This window comes from Thermobia domestica, chromosome 2 (genome assembly GCF_964235325.1).
Source record: "Thermobia domestica chromosome 2, izTheDome1.hap1.1, whole genome shotgun sequence".
Classification (NCBI taxonomy): domain Eukaryota; kingdom Metazoa; phylum Arthropoda; class Insecta; order Zygentoma; family Lepismatidae; genus Thermobia; species Thermobia domestica.
The window spans coordinates 140,828,709-140,851,580 of NC_137455.1; the positions used below are offsets into that span (position 1 = coordinate 140,828,709).

General features: G+C 35.9%; 1 protein-coding gene across 2 annotated transcripts in view; it reads right to left on the reverse strand.

Moving 5' to 3' along the window:
- The window catches only part of LOC145675755 (lamin-like), an 82,821-nt gene that overhangs the window by 16,059 nt on the left and 43,890 nt on the right, over window positions 1–22,872 (reverse strand). For both annotated transcript variants that reach the window (XM_081746421.1, XM_081746411.1), the window contains exons 6-9: window positions 18,984–19,189; window positions 12,892–13,123; window positions 10,486–10,707; window positions 6,808–6,936 (exon numbers count right to left, since the gene is read on the reverse strand). In XM_081746421.1, the coding sequence (XP_081602547.1) occupies window positions 6,808–6,936; window positions 10,486–10,707; window positions 12,892–13,123; window positions 18,984–19,189 (789 nt within the window). The remainder of the gene's footprint in view (window positions 1–6,807; window positions 6,937–10,485; window positions 10,708–12,891; window positions 13,124–18,983; window positions 19,190–22,872) is intronic.

A 22,872-nucleotide genomic window follows, 5' to 3' on the forward strand; every position in this document is an offset into this window, starting at 1 on the left:
CAAGTTTAAAAATAAGAATGTTTTTTTTTTGGGGGGGGGGGGAATAGACTGGAGAAGGAAGATAAGCAGCAAAATAAGGGCTGGTTATATGCGAAATAAGCAGGCATTGCATGGCGAATATATAGTCGTGGACCATCACGGTTAGGGGAGAAAATCCAACAGAAAATCCTGATTCTCCAGGTTGATGGTTGACGTCAGGTTAGAAGCGCGTTGCAAAAACAATTGCCATCTCCCATGGATCGAAAAACGAATGTAAGAAAAAGACTAGGGCGTACCCCAGAAGCGACGTGTGAATCCATTACCATAAGGCCGTGAGAAGTGAGCATAGGCTATCTCCTAACAATGAAAGAAGGAGCTAAGAAGAGCGTCCAGAAACACCAGATCAGAATAGGAATGTGAAACGTCGGAACCTTGACAGATGGTTATCGAAAACGATCTCAAATAGAATAAGCATAGAGTGCATCCAGGATACTAAATGGAAGGGTTCAAGATCAAAGGAAATAGGAAACGGATACAAGCTCATATACCGTGGAACAACAGAAGGAATCGTATTGGAATTGTCTTGAATAGGAATATGAAGGAGAAATATTGGTGGGCGTGAAGAGAATAAACGACAGAATCATTACAGTCAAGCTTGTGGCAGGAGAAAAAGAAATCTTGAGTACAGTCAGCGCCTATGCCTGACAAGTTGGGTGTGTTGAGAGCAAGAATTTTCGACAGAACTAAATAGAACTCTGCAAAATTGTTTGTTACATGAGAAGATTGTCTTATTCAGATTCTATATTTTGGATGAACAGACTAAAATGTCAGTAATTTACTAAATAATAGATATTTTAATTATAATTTTTAATTTCCTTTCCTACTAGCACAATTCTTTATTAATGGATATAGTAAGGGATAGCATTCCAGTAATGGACATCAAGTTGCTCTGTTTATTTGACCTTAGTTACAGCAGCTTGATCCCTGCATTTGACTAATCGATCCTCTTGCATGAAGGGACTTTGATGTGCATTTCTCGCAAATATTTATTATTGTTTGTCTTCTTTCGATTCGTAGTTTTTGACTGTGTGGAAATGAGAGTCCCTACCATTGGGGTCACATTGATACTTTTCATCTTTAATTTCTACTTCACAGGCGAACTTTCGATATAAGTTAAGCTAACACGTCCGATTTTTACCTTGAAACGTAACACATTATTTCACGAATATCATAGTGTATAACCAACAAATAATGACTATACTGAAGCCTGTCTATATTGGCCACCATCGGTTCCATTAAAAAGTGGCCAACTTACAGAAAATAAGTGTGATTGGTGTATTTTTCGAATACATTTCTATTATTACTTGATTGTAAAATTTTAAGAAGCAATGGCACGACAGTTACTTTTAAATAATGTATATAGAGTAATCATAACAATACACAGTACTAAAAAAAAATTACTAGTATACAGTATTAATAACAGATTTATTCATAGTGGTTCATTCTAGACGTATTTCTTTTTTTATTTTTGGTACCTATGCACATTCTAATTTTGTAGTTATCTCAAAACCTCCGCTACCTTTCGACAATCCGTCAGGTTCCAATAGTTGACAACTGAGATGATTAACTTTAACCCTGAAAATTTTCCGGAATTACTAAAGCTTCCCACTGATGAAAAGAGCCGATATAGCTAACGGTTTTACCAAAACAGACAGGGTAAACAAATACGTACAACCATTTTCTGAATTCCTATACGTGCTTTTTCTTAATCACATCTTTCTTCACCACCCCTTTATCAGGATAATGTTCTGACCATTGACCTTCAAGAACAAATCGTGGGAATTCATGCTTCTTTGTCTCCAGTCACAAATACACAACATCTACGCAGGTAAATTTATCATTATCATCATAGGGTAAACACTGCTTCAATGCGGCCAACTTCCAAGATAGACAAGTGGCCAACTTACAGAGTAATAAGTAACAAATGTCTTCCGGGAAAATTTAGGCTCAAAACAAACCAGGCCAAGATAAGTCGGTGGTTAACTTAGAAAGGTGAACAAAATGACAGGTTTTAATGTATTTGAACAAACTTATAAAGAATGACGTTATGTTCTAACCTTGAAATCCATCATGAGTGTTAAAGCCAAAATAATTTACTACTGGAAAAAGCAACTAGCACCTATCATAATTTCGTTCACAAGAACGTTCAAACTACTCCTTTACTGAGGTTACTAACCAATGATTTGTGGTACTCTCAGACTATGGAACACTTAAAAAGCCTACATGCAAGCTTATATAAAGTGCTGCGTAAAGCTTTTATAAATTTACTACAGAATCTAGTACTGAGTGTTACTGAAAATTTATTCCACACTTTTTAATTTTTTTTTTCTTTCTTCCCTATTACAGATATACAGTAAAGCAATCCTGAGGCTCTTAATGCTCGCAGTTTTACAAGCCTGATGCTCTAAATGCTAGCAGTCTTAACTATCTCGAAACCTCACTTTACACACACGCAATGTATCTTTGTAATTGGACTATTTATATATAAATTCACTTTATGTTAAGAACAAAAAGGTACCTGATACGGATAAGAACTTAGAACGCAATGTTGCACTCTACGACAGTCTACGATAGCAGATTCAATCTCACATTAACACCATTCGATGGTCTCAAAAAAATGTCAAAGTTTTGATATCGCATACTATCCACATATGAGATAAAAAGCCTTATACAAACACACGCAACTAACATTATTAGAGAAAAAAATAATTTCACAAATAATATATATATATAGTATAATTCACATATTACATATATATCATGCGCAATAGTAGCGATATCTGTCACTGAAATCGCTATACACATAATGACAAGACGTCAAGAACATGCAGATATTATCCTTAGTTCAATTATTAAAACAGTGATTTCAGATTTCGTCCAGGGAAGGAGAGGCCTGAATACATGAGGGAAAAAGCAGTACTTCGAAAATTCTGGTAACAGATTCAGCACGATCGGAGAATGGAAATAATCCCACGGAACAAGAATTTGGTAGCATGATCATCTCAGATTATGACCAAAAACATCTCAAATGTAACCAATGATAAGGGAAGATAAAATTCCAAATGAAAAAGTTGTCGCTCACATATGCCCTCTCCCCCCCCCCAAAAAAAAATGAAGGTCAAATCAAGGGCACGAAATTTTCAACATATGCATGAAGACATTTTTTTTCTCCTTTTTGTCTTACGTGAATGGATGTACAGAGGTGGTTGAGGAGTCATCAGGAAGCTGATGGGCACCTTTACATGTACAAGGCAGTAAAATTACTGAAAAATTCATTGCAATGCAATGAAATGAAATCTTTCAGTTTTACGTCCCATGCTTATGCCGGTTAGGCTAAAGGAGACGATGATGATGAGAAATGAATGAAATGGTGGAAGAAAGTGGGAGGAAACGGAAGAACCCCGAGAAAACCCACGAGCACGGTGTCTGTCCACCACAAAGCCCACACGGCGCGATCTGGGATCGAACCAGGGACCCCAAGCACCGGAGGTGCACGCTCTACCACTGAGCTAATATTTTGTTCAAAATGACTATTCCCTGTTCAGCGTAAGCTCTAAACTCCGATAAAAAAATAGTTGTATCCTCCCGCTTCTCACAAATACGATTGGCTAGTGATGTATCACTCCCACTCCCTACGGAAGGAGCAAATCATACATTTTGGCAATACTGACTCGTGTTGTCCCGATACTTAAGAGCAGCAGCAGAAAAGAAAACTTGAAAGATTAAAAATAGATTTGAATTTCGCTGGTAAGCAATTGTTGCTGCTGGGGCGAGAGCACTCAAGACAAATGTATGAACTGCAGTGTTTGCAAAATATAATAAAAACGAACAGTTCGGCTTGATCAAGAAAATAAATGAACTGGTTGAACAATAATAATAATACTTCTACTACTAATAACAGTAGAAAGGGGAAAGTCATTCACAGTTTTGTTAAATGAAAAATACATTATTAATATTATTATTATTATTGATTGGAGTTTCAGGTCTTTTTCCACCACTTGGTCATCCAAGTCCCACATTTTCTTTTCTTCTTTTATTACTTGCTGAATGCACTTTGTCCAGTCTTCTCGTGTAATGCCAGACACTGCAGACTCAACGTGAAATTTTACATTATCGAGAAAAATGAGGAAGAACTTGAACAATATATTATACCAATATTCTCACCTTATAAAGTCGACGATTCACTGGATACATGCGTTATGCACAGTAGAAGGGTATGTGTTTAATCATGATGGTTTTAAAAACATGCAGTAATGCCATTCTGAACTTCTTTGGTGAAAGTGTTCTATCTGCCAGAGATATATTTGCTCTCAGAAAATCAGTGGATTTCACCCAGCTGTGTTCATTGGTCCAGTGGAATGAGTCCGCTGGTCCACTTGGTTTTAGAAAATGAACATCACATTTCCTAGTTGAAATTTCTGTTACAAAAGCCACATATCACTTCCCATCATATACACAGGCAATGTATGATGATGATTTAATGGTATTTAATTTCACTACATTTTTTGTGTGGTGGGGAGAACTGCGAATTCTTGATAATCTAAAAACATCTTGACACATCCCTGTGCGGTACATCTTGACACATCCCTTAGCAACAGGAACAAATTTGTGGAAGATTATGGTTTATGGAACAGTGATGAAAGCACCATATCTACTGGCCAACTTCTCAGCAAAATGTGTATCAGATGACGAAAAAAAAAAAAAATCATTTAGTGCATATTGGTATAACTGTTGTGTTGTAATTGGTTATTGACTGGTTGTTGCAGTTAGTCTCTTTCCTATGCCTTTCACACCATCGTATGAACTTTTGCTATGACTCGCGGTGAGAAAATTCAATTCAGTTTCAATGTTGTAATTTTGCTAATGACAATCAAGATGGGCAAAACTTTTGCGATTTTTTGCAATGGGATTTTTTGTAATCATCAGAAAAGTAATAAATTTTTATGTTGTGGCGATGTTAGATAACAGTGCTCTGTAAAGCATAAAGTATTATGTTTGTGTGGTCCAGTCACTGATTATATAAATGATGACAAGTGTTGGCTGCTGTGGGGAAACAGAAGGTAAGTATGCAACAAACTGATGTATCTTGCCTGTGTTGTCAACCAATGGAATTCCTGAACAGCACGATGCACAATTAAGTTGAAATTTTCTGAGAATGCAGTGTCCAACACTGATGTTTTTCTTCAAATGTTTTAAATACTCTAACGCTTCTCTGCAACATAATGATATGTTTCAGATCATAAAGCTTATTACAAAGATCCTGACTTACCATAGTAAATCAACAGGAGGTTCTTCACTATGCCAACAATTACACTTGTACCTTCAACCACATTATGTCCAGGGTTTCTCCACAGCTATCGTCAACAATCATTTTTTACTAATTTTCCGTGTGCTAAACACATCCTCAATACATTTTTCAATAATTTTGCTGCCTTGTACATGTAAAAGAACCCTTCACCTTTCTAATTACTTCTCAATTACTTCTGTATGTCTCTTCACGCAAGACAAAAAGAAAGTTTTAACGCACGTATTCAATATTTCCTGCCACTGATCTTTTAATTTTTAGGGGGGAGAACCTATGAGTGAGACATTTTCATTTGAAATCTCAACTTCCTTACCATGGGCTGCATTCAGATATTTTTGGTTATGATGAGATGGTGATTCTCAGTTATTTACGTGAATGACCCAGGTGCAATTCGCCTCCCCCGGACAATGCTGTAAAATCATTACGGTACTGAATGCATTTGGGGACAACGTAGAAGGTACGCAGTGAGTGAACACTAGAACATATGATTTTTTTTCTGAAAAAGATTACAAATATCACTTCATCACGATACTATGTTGAAATTTTAAAGTATATTTAAACGTTACATTATGTATTGGTTTTGCCTCGTTTGTCATTAGTTCTGGTATCTGTATTTGTTAAATCCAATCATAGTATGCTGCTTTGATAAAAAGCCGTCTCTTATATATGAATTAAATTTTTCAAAAATTACATTCCATATTTAGGTGATAATAATAATTTTTAAAAAATCAGAAGCTATTTATTGCGGTCCTATAGCTGTAGACTGATTAAAGTGGGATTTCGCAATATTGGCTTATAAGAAGCAGGATCTTCAATAGTTGCCCAGCATTTGCTTCAGCGAAAATTTAACTGAAGAAACTATATACTTATATTTCTGTTTCCATTTCAGCACCATCAAAGCTTGACTAAGAGCAAGAAAATAAGACGATCTTACGGCAGCATTATTCTTTTGTTGAATTTAGTAAGGTGTAACAGAACTGAAAACAACATGAATATTAGCAGGAACGTTATGTATCTGATTTTTACTAAAAACAATTTTAAAATAAGCGATACCGTAATTCAGTAAACAATGCATTGCTTGTTAGAAGTACCTCTTCTGGCTCATTTACAAGTCTCCCGGTTTGTTCTCAACATAAAGTGAATCTGGAGATTTGGCTGTATCTTTTGTATGTAGCCAATACTTTTTTTATTTATTTATTTTATTTTATTATTTTATTTTACTTTACTTTACTTTGTCAAAGTACTCTACTGTTTAACATTATGTACAATTAAAGGTGAGAAGCAAAGAAAAAACTGCACAAGCAACGAGGAGAAAAGAAATTGAAATGGTTTAATTATATTGAATTCCCACTCATATAACATATAAACTTGGTATTTCGAACTATTCTACTCTGCAATATGTGAGACATGCAACATACAAAGACACTCTGTTACGTTAGTTCTTTAATAAAGCCAACACTTACCTGCTGGTGATACAACTCCTCGGATCCTACATCAAGTGCACGATGGGCAGAAAACCCTGAGGATGTTTCTCGGTGACGCATTGATGATGAACTTAACTGCTGTCTTCTTTGTTCATAAACTGCCATTTCCTAAAAGGAAATTTTAAATAACAGTATTTTAAGTGCTACCACTTGTTTACGGTAGGGTTGGAAAAAAACATGGTTTATTTAAAAAAAAAATTAAAAACCCGTTTTCGGTTTAAACCAGGTTTTTTGGTTTAAATACCTTGCTTTTATGTATTTATATTACATATGGACAGAAGTAAGCTTGTTTCGCCTTGGTGTTATGCAACAACGGGGTTCTGCTGGAAGGTGTCACATACTCTTAAAGAGGAATCCAAACCGCTTCACGGCTTTCATCCGGGACAAATTGTCCTCCATTTGAACTCGAAACCGGGACTAATTGGCTACAAATGCGATGAGTCTGCCGAATCACTCACGAAGGACTCCTGATAAAAATACGTTGCACTAATCTTTACATACTTGTTAATATAACCGTCAAGAGTTATTTCAGAAGAACAAAAAGATAAACAATTGCACAGCCAAAACCAGAATTAAATATAAATCGGGGAACTCCGGCCTTAGCCATCGGGAAAATCCTATTATTGCTTTGCATGTAAAATTTTAAGGTCAACGTATCATAATCAGTACGCTAAAACTGACGTATTAAATTACAAATTTAGTATGTAGATATCATTCATTTAAATTAAAACTGAAAGTCCAATCCAAGCTAATGTTGGAAGCTACGTAGGCAGTCGATAAATTTTGCCAATTTCTATCATTATATTTAAGATATTGATTCTGGCTTCTTTATAAAACAACAGGCATTCAAGCATACAATTTGGCTTTGTTTCGTGTGTTTAGGCTTAACATCCTAATGTAATATCGAGGTTATCAAGAAGACCTTCGCTTAAAGTGACATCCGAACAGCTACTTGATTTACACTTTGAAAAAGGGTTATAGTTCGACCAAAAATTGAACATGGGACGCCTTGATTAAAAGGTGGAAAGGAGATAAAACTAATGAAGTTGGTTTAATATGTGGAAACGTCATCATGAAGTTAACACGATTTAAGGCTTTCTTTCTTTTTTAACCAGTTTTTTTTCTTTCTTTCTTTGAAAAAAAAAAAAAAAACAGCTAGTTTAAACCAAGGTTTAAACCATAGTTTAAACCAGCCAACCCTGGTTTACGGATAAGGCATCATACGTTCAGTTAAATTAAAATGCTACGTCAAATACGATAACACAATACAATATTAGTAATGCCAAGGTATTTTGTTGTATCATTGTATGCTTTCATTTATTTCAGGCCGTTTACTGTTTTGAGTTTATTTATTCATTTGAATACAAGCTACCAAAGAAAGCACAGGCCACACATCGAACTTACATGTGGAGTTTCAAAATGATATTTTGCAACGTCGCGCCAACTTAGGGGAAACAAACAATACGGAACATGACTGGTCAAATTGACAGGTAAGTGTGATAAGTTAATTTTCACAATTAAAACAATCGTAGAATAACGGAAGTGCTAAACTGACAAAATGGATACGAATAAATCAAGGCAATACCGTAAGCCCGGATTTCCAAACCTGTAAAATACATCAGCGAAAATTTGACGTGAAACAGGAAATACAATGTGTGTGTCTTAAGTTCACCTATACTCTGACTTGAGACGTCGTGAGTCAGTAACTAAAATACCTGATAATTAATCTGAAGTGTTTATACCACACTCATTGAAATTTAAAATATATATATATATTTCTTCATGCAAAACCCTCTTTAAAATGAATCCGAACAATATAACAATAATAATAAACTCCACATTTTAAAACGACTGTTTTCTCTTTATGTGAAAACCATAGAAACTCTGAACAAGTACTGACATTACGAGACAAGAAATCAAAAGTAGATCAGATAGTAGTTACTACTGCCATGTGCAAATAAATAATGTTTGAATATTATCACTATGTTGCGAGCGGTGATAATATTTAGAAAAATGTAAGCAAAAGACTAATACTAAAGGCAGAAAAAAAAAAAAAACTTTAGAAAGTACGTACTTTCGAAGAACATTATCTCCATCTTCAGCGTAGTCACGATTCGAAAAGGATTTTGGGAAGACAAAGACAAAGGAATATTTGTACCAGAATAGCTGAGCACATTCGCACATCGAAATCTCGTAGCTTACAACAGTTATCCGGATTGGCATCACATCTCAAAGATAATAACCATAACATTGTTAATTCATGTTTGATAAAGCAAAACCAACTGAACGAAAAATGAAAGAAGCCTATTACAATCATTAAGAGAAACTTACACTCAATTCAGATTACGCAGACATAAATCCGATTTGGAGCAGTCTTTTTACTACTCATTTTTAGCGTCTGGGAAGTAATTTTTTTTAAAAAAAAGTGAACAACAATGAACAGTGACAAGTGAGTTACCATTACTGTCTGCTTATGTTTGACAAGAAAAAAATCACGCTTCTCATATTTTAAATCCTTTCAAACCAATTTTATCCATCCACATTTCTCGCCACGTTTTAAATGCTTTTCGAATCGTGATTAGACTGAAGATGGAGATATGTTCTCCAAAAGTACTTCCTAGAGGAGAGTTTTATTTCTGCGGTAAGTATTAGTCTTTTGCTCACATTTTTCTAATGTTTGAATGTATTCTGTAGAACAATATATATGTCAAACGTAAGATTTCTTGCGTCTTCGGATGTTGTAAGCCTACGTCTCATAAAGCCCTGCTAATGAAAAGGAACATTAAACTCACACCAAATAATAATCAGAAAAATAAAACAACTAATCTCTCAAACAAGAGTTAAGTCAAATTACTTCCCATTCGTGACTAAGTGTTTAACTCGATGCTTTCTGTGCGTATGATCTTGAGCTCGATCTCAGGTGAGTCTACTTCCCTATTCGAGTAAAATCCCATTGGAAGTAGTTAAGTTCACTTTTATATAGCCTCGTTGCTGAAAATGAATTTTAAAACTTAATTAATTGATCAAGTACGATCAGACAAACTCCTTATGCACCCACCAACTGAGTTTCGATCCTTTTTTGGACAATAATTTCAACTACGATGTTACGGCCTTCTACAAGTTATTAAAGAAAGGCCATCGTATTGTGGTTGAAACTGTCCAAGAAAGAATCTAAGTGCAATTAGTGGGTAAATGCATATTCTTTCATTTATTATTCAAAACTACAAACGAGGCCGCGGTGGCTCAGTGGTAGAGCGTTCGCCTCTGGTACGTGGGGTCCTTGGTTCGATCTTTGTTCGCACCAAGTGAACTTGTGGTGGACAAACACTGTGTGCGTCGGTTTTCTCGGGGTTCTCCCGTTTCCTTCCACTTTATTCATTCCACTATTCACTTCGTTCCTCATTATCATCGTCTCCTTTAGCGTAGCCGGCATAACTGTAGGACGTAAAACTGAAAGATTTCATTTTATTTCAAAACTACAAACTCCAACTCACCAAAATTTTTTGCTTATTTTCAACCCATTCGAAACAATCACGTTTTGATATACTGACATTGTTTTCTACATTTGATTTCTGAATATCAGGTAAGACGAATTAATTAAAAAAAAACTGATAAAATAGTAAGTATATAATAAATAAATAAAACAAATTAACTAACCTCTCCAGTATTACTGAGGACAGTAGTTGTCATTGAATCTCCTATTACCCACTTTTGCCCCTTCATAACGAAGTTATGAGGTGGTTCATGTGTCTGACCAGCATCTGACGACCACACAGTCAGGGTTCCACCAGCTTCCAGTTTCACACTTCGATGGAACTTGTAAGTGGCTTCTTCGCTTCCTGCTTTCCTCAGAATCTGCCAGCCACTTAATGGCACTTCCTAGTAAATAAAAGAATCATCCTAAATAATTATTCTGACCATTGTGACCAAACCAAATATTTTCTTGTACCTGAAAACGACAAATACATCTCATTTCATGTAATTCTTTGGCCCTCGCTCGAAATGAATTTTCCCAAAGTCCATATTGGCGAAGTGGAGTCTCACGAATTAAACTGCTTTCCCGCACGTGAAAATGGTACATCCACCACATTCACTGGAAATAGTTATTAATCCCTGTGAAATTAACTTTCCCGGGCTCAATCCTTAAATAATTTTACCTAAGTCGTGATCTAAAAAGAGTCCAAATATAAATTTCTAACATGCAGTTTCGTAGGGTATTCAGGGTTTGTATAAAAAAATAAAAATAAAAATAAATAAATAAATAAATAAATAAATAATGAAACCAAATTCGGAGAACAAAACGTATTGAAGATATCGCTACAAATCATGTATATTACATCCAAGATAAATTAGATATTTTAGAGAAATTGTACGCAAATTTCGAAGAAATAAGATAAAAATGTCAAAATAAGAAATGTTAACAGTAACTCAATTAGAAGATAAAATACAGAAAACAAAGAGTTGAGATGGTTTGAACACTTAATAAGAATGGAAGAAAATAGTAAAAAGGGCGTATGAAGCAAATGTTATAGGGAAAAACCAAAAGGAAAACCAAGAAATATGTGGCTAGAAATCATTCGAAAATAAAGAATACAAAGATTCCAAGGTGGAGGAGATACTTGCAAGAAATGGAGTGGAAAGCTCTCTAGAAACTCTCAACACCTGAAGGTTAAAAAAGACGGAACTACTACGTACATCTAATCGTAAAAAGCATCTCCGCCTCCTGCGTCGTCATACACATTTGAATTTACGAAAGCAAATAAATTCATATACTGTGAAACAAAACAATGATACATCCAATATTTTGTACCTTAAAATCCTGTAGTTTTCAAGTTGAGTCCACCTGCTGAAACCCCATTCTGAACCTTCTTAAGGGTTATTTCTAAATATCCTTTTTAAACAAGAACCGGTGATTTAAGAGTAACAACCCTACCAAATATCTCATTCGGTCGCAAATTTCAGAAAATACAGTGACTGGTCAGTGATACTTCGATTTCACATTCGGGGTCTTCCAACAGCCAGTGTACTCACCCTCTCTCACCTTTCTCATATTGTATCTGTATAAGTGAATGATATTCGTATTCTATAAAGCATCAAGTCTCGATATACCAAATTTCTTTACCTTTTAAGGCCAATAGTTAAAAAAAATCTTCAGTTCCATTATTTCTTTGATTAAAATTTCAAAGATTTTTGCAAAATTATACTTTATTTTTATACTTTGTATATCAGAAACCATGTACAAATTCCATGCCTGTATATAAAAAATTCGTCCCTTCTTGTTCCGGATATTTCTAAAAGCTCCGCTTTACACACAGATTTCAAGTTCCTTGGTCAACTATTTCGGAGATCTGGTGAAGGGCAAACTAACGTTTAATATACTTCTTCCTTAAATGCTGGATTCTGAGTAAAAAGTCAAATTATTTGTACGAGTCTCGTAAAAATGTCAAGTTCCTACCCCTAACAGTTTTGCTGTTAAAAAGAACGAATAATATATTACACCTCCCACCTTTTTACCTCTTAAGGGGTAGATTATTCAGCAAAATCTAATTTAACACATTCTTTATTCAAGAGCATGTTTACAAAATTTCAAATTTCCAGAATGCTGTGGAAAAAGACACAGCTAGCCGCACTGCCACTTAACAACTGGCCGCAGCAATTGATTTAACAAGGTGTATCTACGTAAGTAACTACCTCTATTTTACGCATTATTTTGTATTGTTTGGTTTATAAGTCTCGCACCAGAATGTTCTTTACTTTCTGGACAACTTTAGTATTCAGTTGTTTCCATTACCATTCCAACTTTTAGTGCGAAAGATTGAGGACTGAATGCAGATTGTGTGAACTTGAAAGGACTGTACCGTGTCCGCAGTCCTAAAATTTTCTGTCGTTTTCCCCTTTCACTTACATTTAACATGTTTCTCATTTAGCTCTCAGGGCATTATCATTGACGTATGCATTTCATTTCATTTTGCACTTACAGAATAAACATATATCAAATTAAACTATACTTAAATACACAAATTCTACAAGATTAGAATTCTAAGAAAGTGGGCCAAGTATTACCTTATTGCTCTTATTATGAAGTTTAATGAATCTTCCTTGTGGGCATGTTTCTGATACTTCAATATCTCCTTTGGCATGAGAGCTTACAGAATAATCAGACTGGGATGATTCTTCCGATTCTTCTAAAAGAACTCGTTTACGTTTTCCAGATCGTACTGGAGTTCCTCGACGAACAGGAGTACTTCTTGAAACACGACCCATTGCAGGAGATTGTGCAGGAGTTATGTTCAACCTAAAATAGTTAATTTTCTCATTAGATAAGCAAGATATATATACAAAAATTGAGAAATATTAGTACAGAAGTACAAAAATAAATAAATGCATAGTGATATCTTCTCTGTACTTTCCACCAGAGTAGATTCCCAAATTGTGTAGTATTCTTGGCTTGACTCGTCTAGAGGGTGTCTTCTCCACATGTATAATAATAGCTATCTTTTGTCTTACCTCTTACGTACAACTTTTGCACTTCTACAACCCAAGTTCGAACCTGCAAACCAAACCCTATCTAAACCTAAAGTTGCAGGGTAGGCTTGTTTTCTTTTATTACAAATTACAGTATTGGGCTTAACAAAACATTTTTATTCATAAAAAGGCTCAAAGATACCGATGTCGATGTTTTTAAAAGTTAAAAAGAAGTTTGCTTGTAAAGTAAGATCTTCTACCTCGGTGACCCAAATCACTGTCTGCGAGCGACACTTAGCATCACAAATTCCTAATCAGTTACCTTAGTCTGAAACCCACTGGGTCCCCACTTAGATCCAGTTTCGACTGACGCCTAAACTATAAGGAAAGCCTGATTTCAAACTTGCCTTCTACATAAAAAAAAAAAAAAAAGAAAAGAAAAATAATTAAAAAGTAACTTTATTCTTAGGACACCACTTATGTCCATAGACAGTTACTTTTCTCTAAAGAAGAAACCATCACTCAAGGTAATATCTGACCTAGGCTTCTGTTCCTCTTTAACAGAATTTTAAAAAAGATAATAATTCTTTATTATTCTGTTTTGACAACGGCCTGTCTTACAGTTAACTTCTCACTCGAAACTTACAAAACTTTCCTATTCAATCGAATTGGTCACCACTGAGACCACACAAAAATGACTGGAACTGATCACCCTAGACGCCATCACTTAAGCTTCTCCTGACTTGCTTGAAAAATTAAAAATCAGAACCAACCAACATGGTCTCCTCTTACACTGAAGGAAATTATTCATTCTTTCATCAACTGACCGTCACTTAAATCACCGTCCTACAACTAAATTCGTTGCCTCAGAAAACCTATACATGACTCTGGTCCACAGAAATAACTCTTTCTCTTCTGCGATCATCACTTAGATCGTTCTCTCCCGTTTATATATATATAACAGGTTGTAGGAATGAATCATGCCTCTGACATGTTGGTCGAAGGTCCGCCTCGATGATACCTTTTCTATTATCTTTGATCGGGAACGATCTAAGTGGTGATCGTAGCGGAAAAAAAGTGTGATTTCTCTTGGCCAAAGTGATGGCTATAGTTTTATTCGAAAGAACAAACTTAGCTGTAAGCTGTGAAAGTGGTGATCGGTTGGTGAACGAATGAATGATTTCCTCCTGTCTAACTGGAGACCGTAGTTAGTTTGTTCCTATTATAATTTCTTTTCAAGCTACTTAGAAAGAAGACGGCTTCCGAGGTGAGTGAGTCCCATCATTTTTATATTGGTCTGAATGGAGGCCAATTCGACTGACTTAGGAGAATTGTAAGTTTCGAGTGAGAAGTTGTAGCTCTAAAACACGCCGTTGACAAAATAGAATAAATGAATAATAATAATAATTATTATTATTTTTAATTTCTGTTCAAATGTGCGACAAAAATTACGAGAAAGAATTCCCCGACTTTCTCCGGTTTTCCAAAACTTTTTTTTTTTTTTGGACAATGATAATACATTATATAATTTTCCCTGATCAACTAGAATAGTGAACATTATATAAACAAATATAACGTATTTTATTATGAAATTACAGAACATTTACCTAGTAAAAATTCCTGCAAAAGCAAGAAATTAAACATCTTTACTTAAACTTGAAAATGAAATGTTTGAGTTTTACATCCCACAGTTATACCGGCTAGGCTAAAGGAGACTGTGATGAGAAATGAATGAAATGGTGGAATGAAGAAAGTGGGAGGAAACGGAAAGACCCCGAGGCAACCCACGCACACGGTGTTTGTTCCCTTAAACTTGAATCCTTTCCCTTGAACTGTTTTGACAAAATATTTTTCTTCTGCCATGTACACCACCAAGATACACTGCATCAAATCAACTTACGTTTGCTACTCCTTTTGCTTTTTGGGACACATCAGTTTTTGTTTAATCTAGGTATTTAAACATTAAGTTTCTACGACAAGAAATAAAAATGCTGAATTAAAACACGTAAACATCGTGCACTTAATACTCGATAATAAAGTGTATACTCTTTTTTCAGGTTGCCATTTCTTCATTAGCGATTTCTTGAATAATGTCTGTTACTTGATATTAATTATTAGGTTAAAAAAATTCTATTTTCCAGCAACGCGAAAGTAAACTAAATTTCCACAACAGAAAGCGAGCAGAGAACAGCCCATTCCTAAGAAAAATAAAATCGTGTCCCGAAACATTATTTACATGGGTAAAAGTTAATCATTACAAATTCGTAGTTTCATAATTCTCGAAGGTGCCTTTCAGTCATTGACACGCGAAAACTAATTGCTTAACATTTATACTTCACATTAAAACATTAGCTTACCGTCACACAAACGAGATAGTAATTACTTAGATATAAGAACGAAAGGAATTGGAATAGGGATGAAAATAAAGAACCCGAAAAAACACCTCACTCGGTGGTTATTTACGAAAAAAAAAAAGAAAGAAAGAAAGAAAGAAAGAAAGAAAGAAAACCTATCGCGCATCACTAGTTTGAACACGAACTCTGTCCCATCGATCGTTTGGACCAGTTCTGATGGTGTAGTGACGGGCTACTTTTACGAAGTATGGGACGTCGGCACGTACAGGATTCCCACAAAAAAGTGAAGATCGATTTCCCTGACTTTCTTCGACACAAATTCTTGTTTTCCCTAAGAAATTCTTAAATATAAACGGGAAGATGAAGTTCTATCATACAGTTTAACGGCCTCCTCCATCCCCACAGCCGTCTCTAACATACTCCTCTAACTACCATTTACATATTTCTTATGTCCAATAGGAGTAATTGTTGGGAACTAAGGACCCCATGCACTACAGGTGAACGCTCTACCCCTAAGCGACCGTGGCCCACTATCAGTCCTAACATTGCCAACTCTGAGACATGTTAATCCTCACATTTATATTTATATTTACAAAATTTATCATGTAAGTATATAATAATATATGTATGATACAGTACCACATACCTTAACACTGCAAATTAGACATTAAAAAATAAAATAAAATAAAAAGCAATATAACGTGCAGTCAAGAATATATTGCCAACTCTCCCCGAGACCTCATATTAACAGTCCTAAAATGAAATTAAGTTTTATATTCCACGGTTATGCCGTCTAAGCTATAGCAGACGGTGATAATGAGAAACGAATGAAATGGTAGAATGAAAAAGTGGGATGAAACGGGAGAACCCCGAGACCCCCCCCCCCCGCACATGGTGTTTGTTCACCACAAAGTTCAGCTGGCGCGAGCTGGTATCGAACGAAGGACCTCATGCACTACAAGTGAATGCTCTACCACTAAGCGACCGAGGCCCACTCTCAATTCTAACAATGCCAATTCTGAGACATGTTAATCCTCACATTTACAATTTTAAACATAATTTTGTTTTGCTTTCAGTTCTTGAATTTGTTCTACGAGTGTCTTGTTCTTGTTTGTAACATTATTCCATTTGTTTCTTCTTTGCTTCCAATTTCTTAACTTCAGCACTTTTGATTCGTTTCTGTTTAAGGTATTCCATCATAGCGTCTCTGAGTTCTGAGGGAAGCGTTCTTCGGTCAACAGGAACAGATTTTACACCTCCATAGTACATAATTGCATCATGCACCCGCCTCTGCACTACCACAGAATCTTCGATTTTATTTTCTACAGTAAGCGTTTTTATTGACAGAACCCGCCCTCGACTGAGGCATTGCCGTGGGATGAAATTTGTAACCTGGGGTCCAAAGCTGACAGAGCACGTACTAGTTTGTACTTCAGAGGTCTCCTTTTCACAATCTTCTTGATCGTGACCACCAAAAAGTTTCGATAGTCAAGCCTGAAAGCTAGTTTATCTTTATCTGATGCTTTCAGTTCTTTCAGTAGTTCTTAAAACCGATGTGCACGAATATGACAAATCATACCTCGATATCTGCTTTTACATGATCAATTATGTACAACTGATGGAGAGGAAACAATTTTAGATTTAAAAAAAAAAAAGTTACACTTGCACATTTACGTTCCCTGATTTTCCAGAACGTAAGAACCCTGCAGGTAGTCACTCCTGTGTTGATCGTGTCTTGTGTGCGGGGCAGAATCCTGTTAAAGGTCCACTAGGCTAGGGAAAACGGTAGTACTCAGTGGTTTCACAATGGACTCCAACACTGTGGTTTGGTACACAGTAGCCGATATCTTTATCCCTTGTCCACAAAAACTGAGCTATATTTTACCATTGAAGCTCTCACCCCACCACACCATGACCGATGCTAGATGATGGGACCTTCACACCCTCGAAACATGTTCAGCAGCTTGCAGACGGTCATCTTGAGCATTAAAGAACTGCTCAACTGAGAACAGTTTTTCGTCAGAAAAGAAAATTGTTCTGTGATAATTTCCTGCATGACGCTTGGGGAAACTGACTTTCATCACTCTTTGATGGGGTAACGCATGAGAGAATAACCTGTATTTTGTTTGTATGCTCTGAGTCCCAAGTCCTAATTGAAATTTGTGACATAGTTCGTTTCGAAATGGACATTTCTCGGGATATCACTGATTGAGCCTTCAGGAAATTTGGCCGAATCCTTGCAGTTGCGGCCTGTGATGTCCTCATTGTGCACGGTCTGCCACTACGCTGACGGTCACTGAAACTTCTCGTTTAATTGCAACACAATGTTGCAGTAGACAAATCGTTCACTGATTTGCAGGGTCTCAGGTGGCGAAGATCCATGGTGGTAGCATGCCCATCTTGTGAAGCGCTATGACTGCAATACAATTCTCGTAGTAGCCCTACTCCATCATTACAAGCTTCCACTGCCACTCCTGTCACCGTGAAATGAAAAGCTCCGGGACCTACTTTACCCACGATACACAGGTGGCACCACTCATACCCAGCACGGTCCAACAGTGGTCAAAATTTCGGAAAATATTTATGAAATAACTAGGTATATATGTGTGTGATGTATTGTAGAATTAATAAAACCCATCTCCTAGACGAGTCGAGCCAAGAGAAAGAAAAAACTCTACATATATTTGGGAATCTTCTTTGTTGGGAAATATAGAGAAGACACCACTACAAGTTTATCAGGACACAGCAGAAAGAAATCTGTAATTAATATTTTTCAATATACAGACATTAAGATAGAAACAACAATCCCTGAGTTTTATTTTTATATGCAAGTAACACACTATTCCTACATTTGTATCTTGCGTGTTTCAATGTGTGATTAAAAAATACCGAACATACTAATGTAACACATCATACGCAAGAAAAGAAAATAAGCGTTCTACCGCTGATCTCTCTTGACGAAAATATACTTTATGTACGTGTTGTTAACAGAATATGTAATGGGAATTAAATACATTTCTCAATTAATTGATTTTGTACATACATTATCAACTATGTGTAAACTAATAAATATGAGGATATAAAATGACAACTCATAAAAATTAGCTGAAACAAAAATGTGGAAAATAAATAAATAAATGTATGGTTAATTTACTTATGAACTGGAACAAGCAATAAAACGTCAGCATAACACATTTACTAATTATGTGTTATGTCGAACTTCGCTGACATCAATATTTCGTGCAGCAAATGAGGAACTTAGAAAATGTTCTGTATATAGTGAACAAGTTGTTAGTATAGTCTTAATTTATATTTAATAAATAAATGAAAACTAACCTGGCTTCCTCAGATTCCAGCAATTTACGGTATGCAGCAATTTCCAAATCTAATGCCACCTTGATATCCATAAGGTCCTGATATTCCTGCAGCTGATTAGCCATCTCCTCTCGCAGTCGCGCAAGTTCATTCTCTAACACTTGCAAATCTTCTGCATGACGTAATCGCTCCGTTTCGAGCAATTTCTCCAGGTCTCTGATCCGTGACTAAAATGAAATAATTATGTCAATCTTAAGAATGTTCTATTCATGTACATTTCTACTCGCGATCATCTGTTTACACAAAGAAAACATATGCAATATGAAAACTATATCTAATTATCTACCTTACATGCTTTCCATTAACAGCATCTACCCTTCAATTTTCCGAATCACTGTGATCCCAGCACGAGGGTATGGTTGTCGAAGACTCGATGGTTATCATTATTGAAGGAATAGTTATCTAATGTGATACGACAGAACTTATAATGCCTCCCAACATTAAGTACATTTCACTATCATAGTAATAACCGTATGTTACGTTAAATATGCTGATTCTTTTGTTCTTCTTCCAGGTACGTAATATATGAAGAATCAGCGGAAGCAAAGAATCATTTGTCTAATCTCTCCGAAACAAGATTCAATTTTGTATGTTTATATTCACCGAAGAATACTCAAATATTTGATTTTCAATTCTTGAATTTTTCTATTATATTCTTCTCTCTACACACAGATATATATTTAAGATATGTTTTGAAAGGCCTAACATTGAATCTCATATGTGTTCCTTGAATCTATTGCTAAAGTCTCTTTTTCACATCCCATCAAAAAAAGTTTTGATGTAAGTTTCGTAAAGCAACTGTTACTATTTGTTTTTACATTTGGGGGGAACAATCAACATGATCAACGCGATAAATTGTAGATAGCAATCATGTGTGTTAGTGAAGTATGCTACCTGCTGGCATCACATCGGCAGCACCGTCTTCCGTGCCCCAAGAACAGGACTGAGGTCACGTCCGCTTCTTCGATGAGAGCAGATTCAGTATGAATAGTGAATCTGGATGTACACTCATCTGACGCGAGGTAAGAACACGCAATGAACACTGGAACATTGTCGAACATTACTACTTTGGTGGCCCGGTGTTCTTATGTGGAGATCAGCGATCGATGTAACGATTCTTATGAATCAATTTCCCAATTTTTGACGGCATATTCACCAGTCAATGTTATTGTAACACCGTACTCTTTGTCCACATGCGTCTTTTCAAAGGTGCAGTCGACCCCAACTTCTTTATGGATGATAATGCGTGGCCTAATCGAATAACGCAGGTGGTGGAGCTCTTGGAACGAGAGGATATTCAACGAATAGACTTCCCAGACTTGAGTCCCATTAAGCACGTTTGGGAAGTTACAGTGATACAATTTTGCAGCATGTCTACATGCAGCAAGAACCATGCAACTCACGAGTCACAGTGCTTTCAGTGCAAGTCATTGTCTCTGTATAAAAGTGTCATTTTGTTTTCATAATCAAGTGTTCCTTTCTGCTGTTACACTACTTTCTATGTATGGTTCAAATTTCACCAATTTATGCCACTTGGGAGTGACATAAGTTTCGCAAACCAGTGTATTATTGTTAACATTAATTTCATAGTTCGGAATACATTCATCAGTATTATATTTAAATTATGATTAGCGTCTCAATTCTGATGAATGAATAAACGATCTGAGAGAAGATCCTTACAACTGAAAATGTGATACCTACAAGGTTGTTGAGCATTAACTTCATAACCGAAAATTGCTTGTATATGGTACATATTGTGTATTTGCATGAAAGAAAATGTATTATCTTTACAGAGTGGATTTGAACTGCTCATTTAAGACTATTACAATGGCGAGGAGTGACAGGTATGGCCCAACATATGGCATGGTGTAATGAGCTCAACACGTCTCCCGTTATAAGGTTGTTGTAGTCCACGGTTCAAGTAGAGAGTGTGACTGAGTGTTCACGGACCTCGTGTTGTAGATGCCAAGACCATCACGACCCATGGCAGATACTCTAAATAGGTTCCATACTGAAATTCTGGTACTGATTTCCCTGAATTTCTATGAATACGTAAATTTTCCCTGACCTACGACATCGCGAACACTATCATTTGTGACAGGTTTAGAGAGAGAGAGAAAAAAAAATAACTTTTTAATCGGCTTCACCATCCCCATAGTTGTTAAACGCTTTCTTTATTTTTCAGATACAGTACAAGCTTACTTTCTTACTGTAAATATCTTATATATAAAAGAGAACGCACAAATCCTTTGTTCCCTCATCACGCTAATACGGCTGAACCAATTTCTTTCATTTTTGGGGGGTTATTAGGATTTGGACCCTAGATGGTTTTTATCATATCACTTTAATTTTTAATTACCAGTGTCTTGAGATAATTGACCATTCAAGTGTCCATAACGTACAAATCCTTTGTTAGTTCATCATAGGTAAAAATAAACGTATTTATATGCAACCCGCATGACCGTGTCACTCGGCGGGTTAACATAAATGACAGGCGATATAATGTTAACATTTACTGCAATCTACTATGGTTTTTATCATATCACTTGAAAGCGAAAAAGTAAAAATTATCTAATTAACAAGGTTTATTGCGTTCCGGGGTGACCCCAGCGAAGCGGGGTGAACGCTGCTAGTTTATTATAAGTCAGACTTCCTGTATTTAGAAAATACAATTCAACATTAGCACCCAACAGTAATTATTCACTAATATCTTAATATTTAAGCATTCTAAATACACTCAACACAAACGAAAAATAAAGTATCATAATTTGAGCTCTCTCTCCTGCTTGTCTACAACCTAGTTTATCTTTTCTTCTGTAGCATTTATATTTTTCATTTACTATTTCTTTTTCTTTCAGAGCTTCATTTCTTTCATCAATTTCTTTTAAAACACATTTTGAATCTGTCTAGATTATTTGCGGTGTTCTTCATAGCTTTTGTGAGCAGCTAACAAATATTGACACTCTTGTGAAATATGGCAATTTTCCTGACTCGCAGCATATTTTGAAGCATATCCTTGACATTCAAGATCAGTGTGCACTCTTCTAAAACAAATAATCGTCGCTCGATTTCTCGTTTAGAGGAAAAATGCACGATGAACGAAGTATTTAGTCGGTCTCAAGCCAAGCCGCCCGCTGAAGTAGCTTAACAGGCCACATCACCCATGAAAGTAGCCTAACCCGCCATCACTGTCCATGGAAATGACTTAACCTGCAATACGATCCAACACTTTAAAAAGAGGATGAAAAATTTCATTCTTGAAACCGCATTATTGTTGGAAACCATCTTGGGAGACTATCGGTGTCGAGGAGAATGGAGAGACTATATAAGAAGGACCCAATTATTTAAAAACATTCTAAGGAGCGAATGGATTTCTCAGGTGTGTGACTCCATACAAACCACTACTGGTCGTAACAGAATTCCTTCACCACCGTTGAAATAAACACAGTAGCATCAAAAGTTTACAGTATGGTTCAGCATGATACTGAAGATGATGTAGCACAATAAATACGGCTAAATCTAACAATGCAGGAAAATTATTAGCTTCTTGTATCCACGTGGAATAATATCGACATCAACAAAATGCAAAGATGTCACTTATTTTGCAAATAATATCCATCAGTGCCTCAGCAACAAATTTCCAAAACAATGGTTTGTTGTCACATGAATAGGCAGGAAGTTCAACCGATTCTTACGAGGTTCACGAAAATACATTTAATGCACCAAACCAAAAATTTTGGAAGGAGGATCGCAATCGCAATGTTTTGATCTATATTCTATCCGAGTTCCTGTGGAAGATATCCAAGGCTGTTTTTGGGTAATTATAGAAAACAAGTATTAAAAAATACAG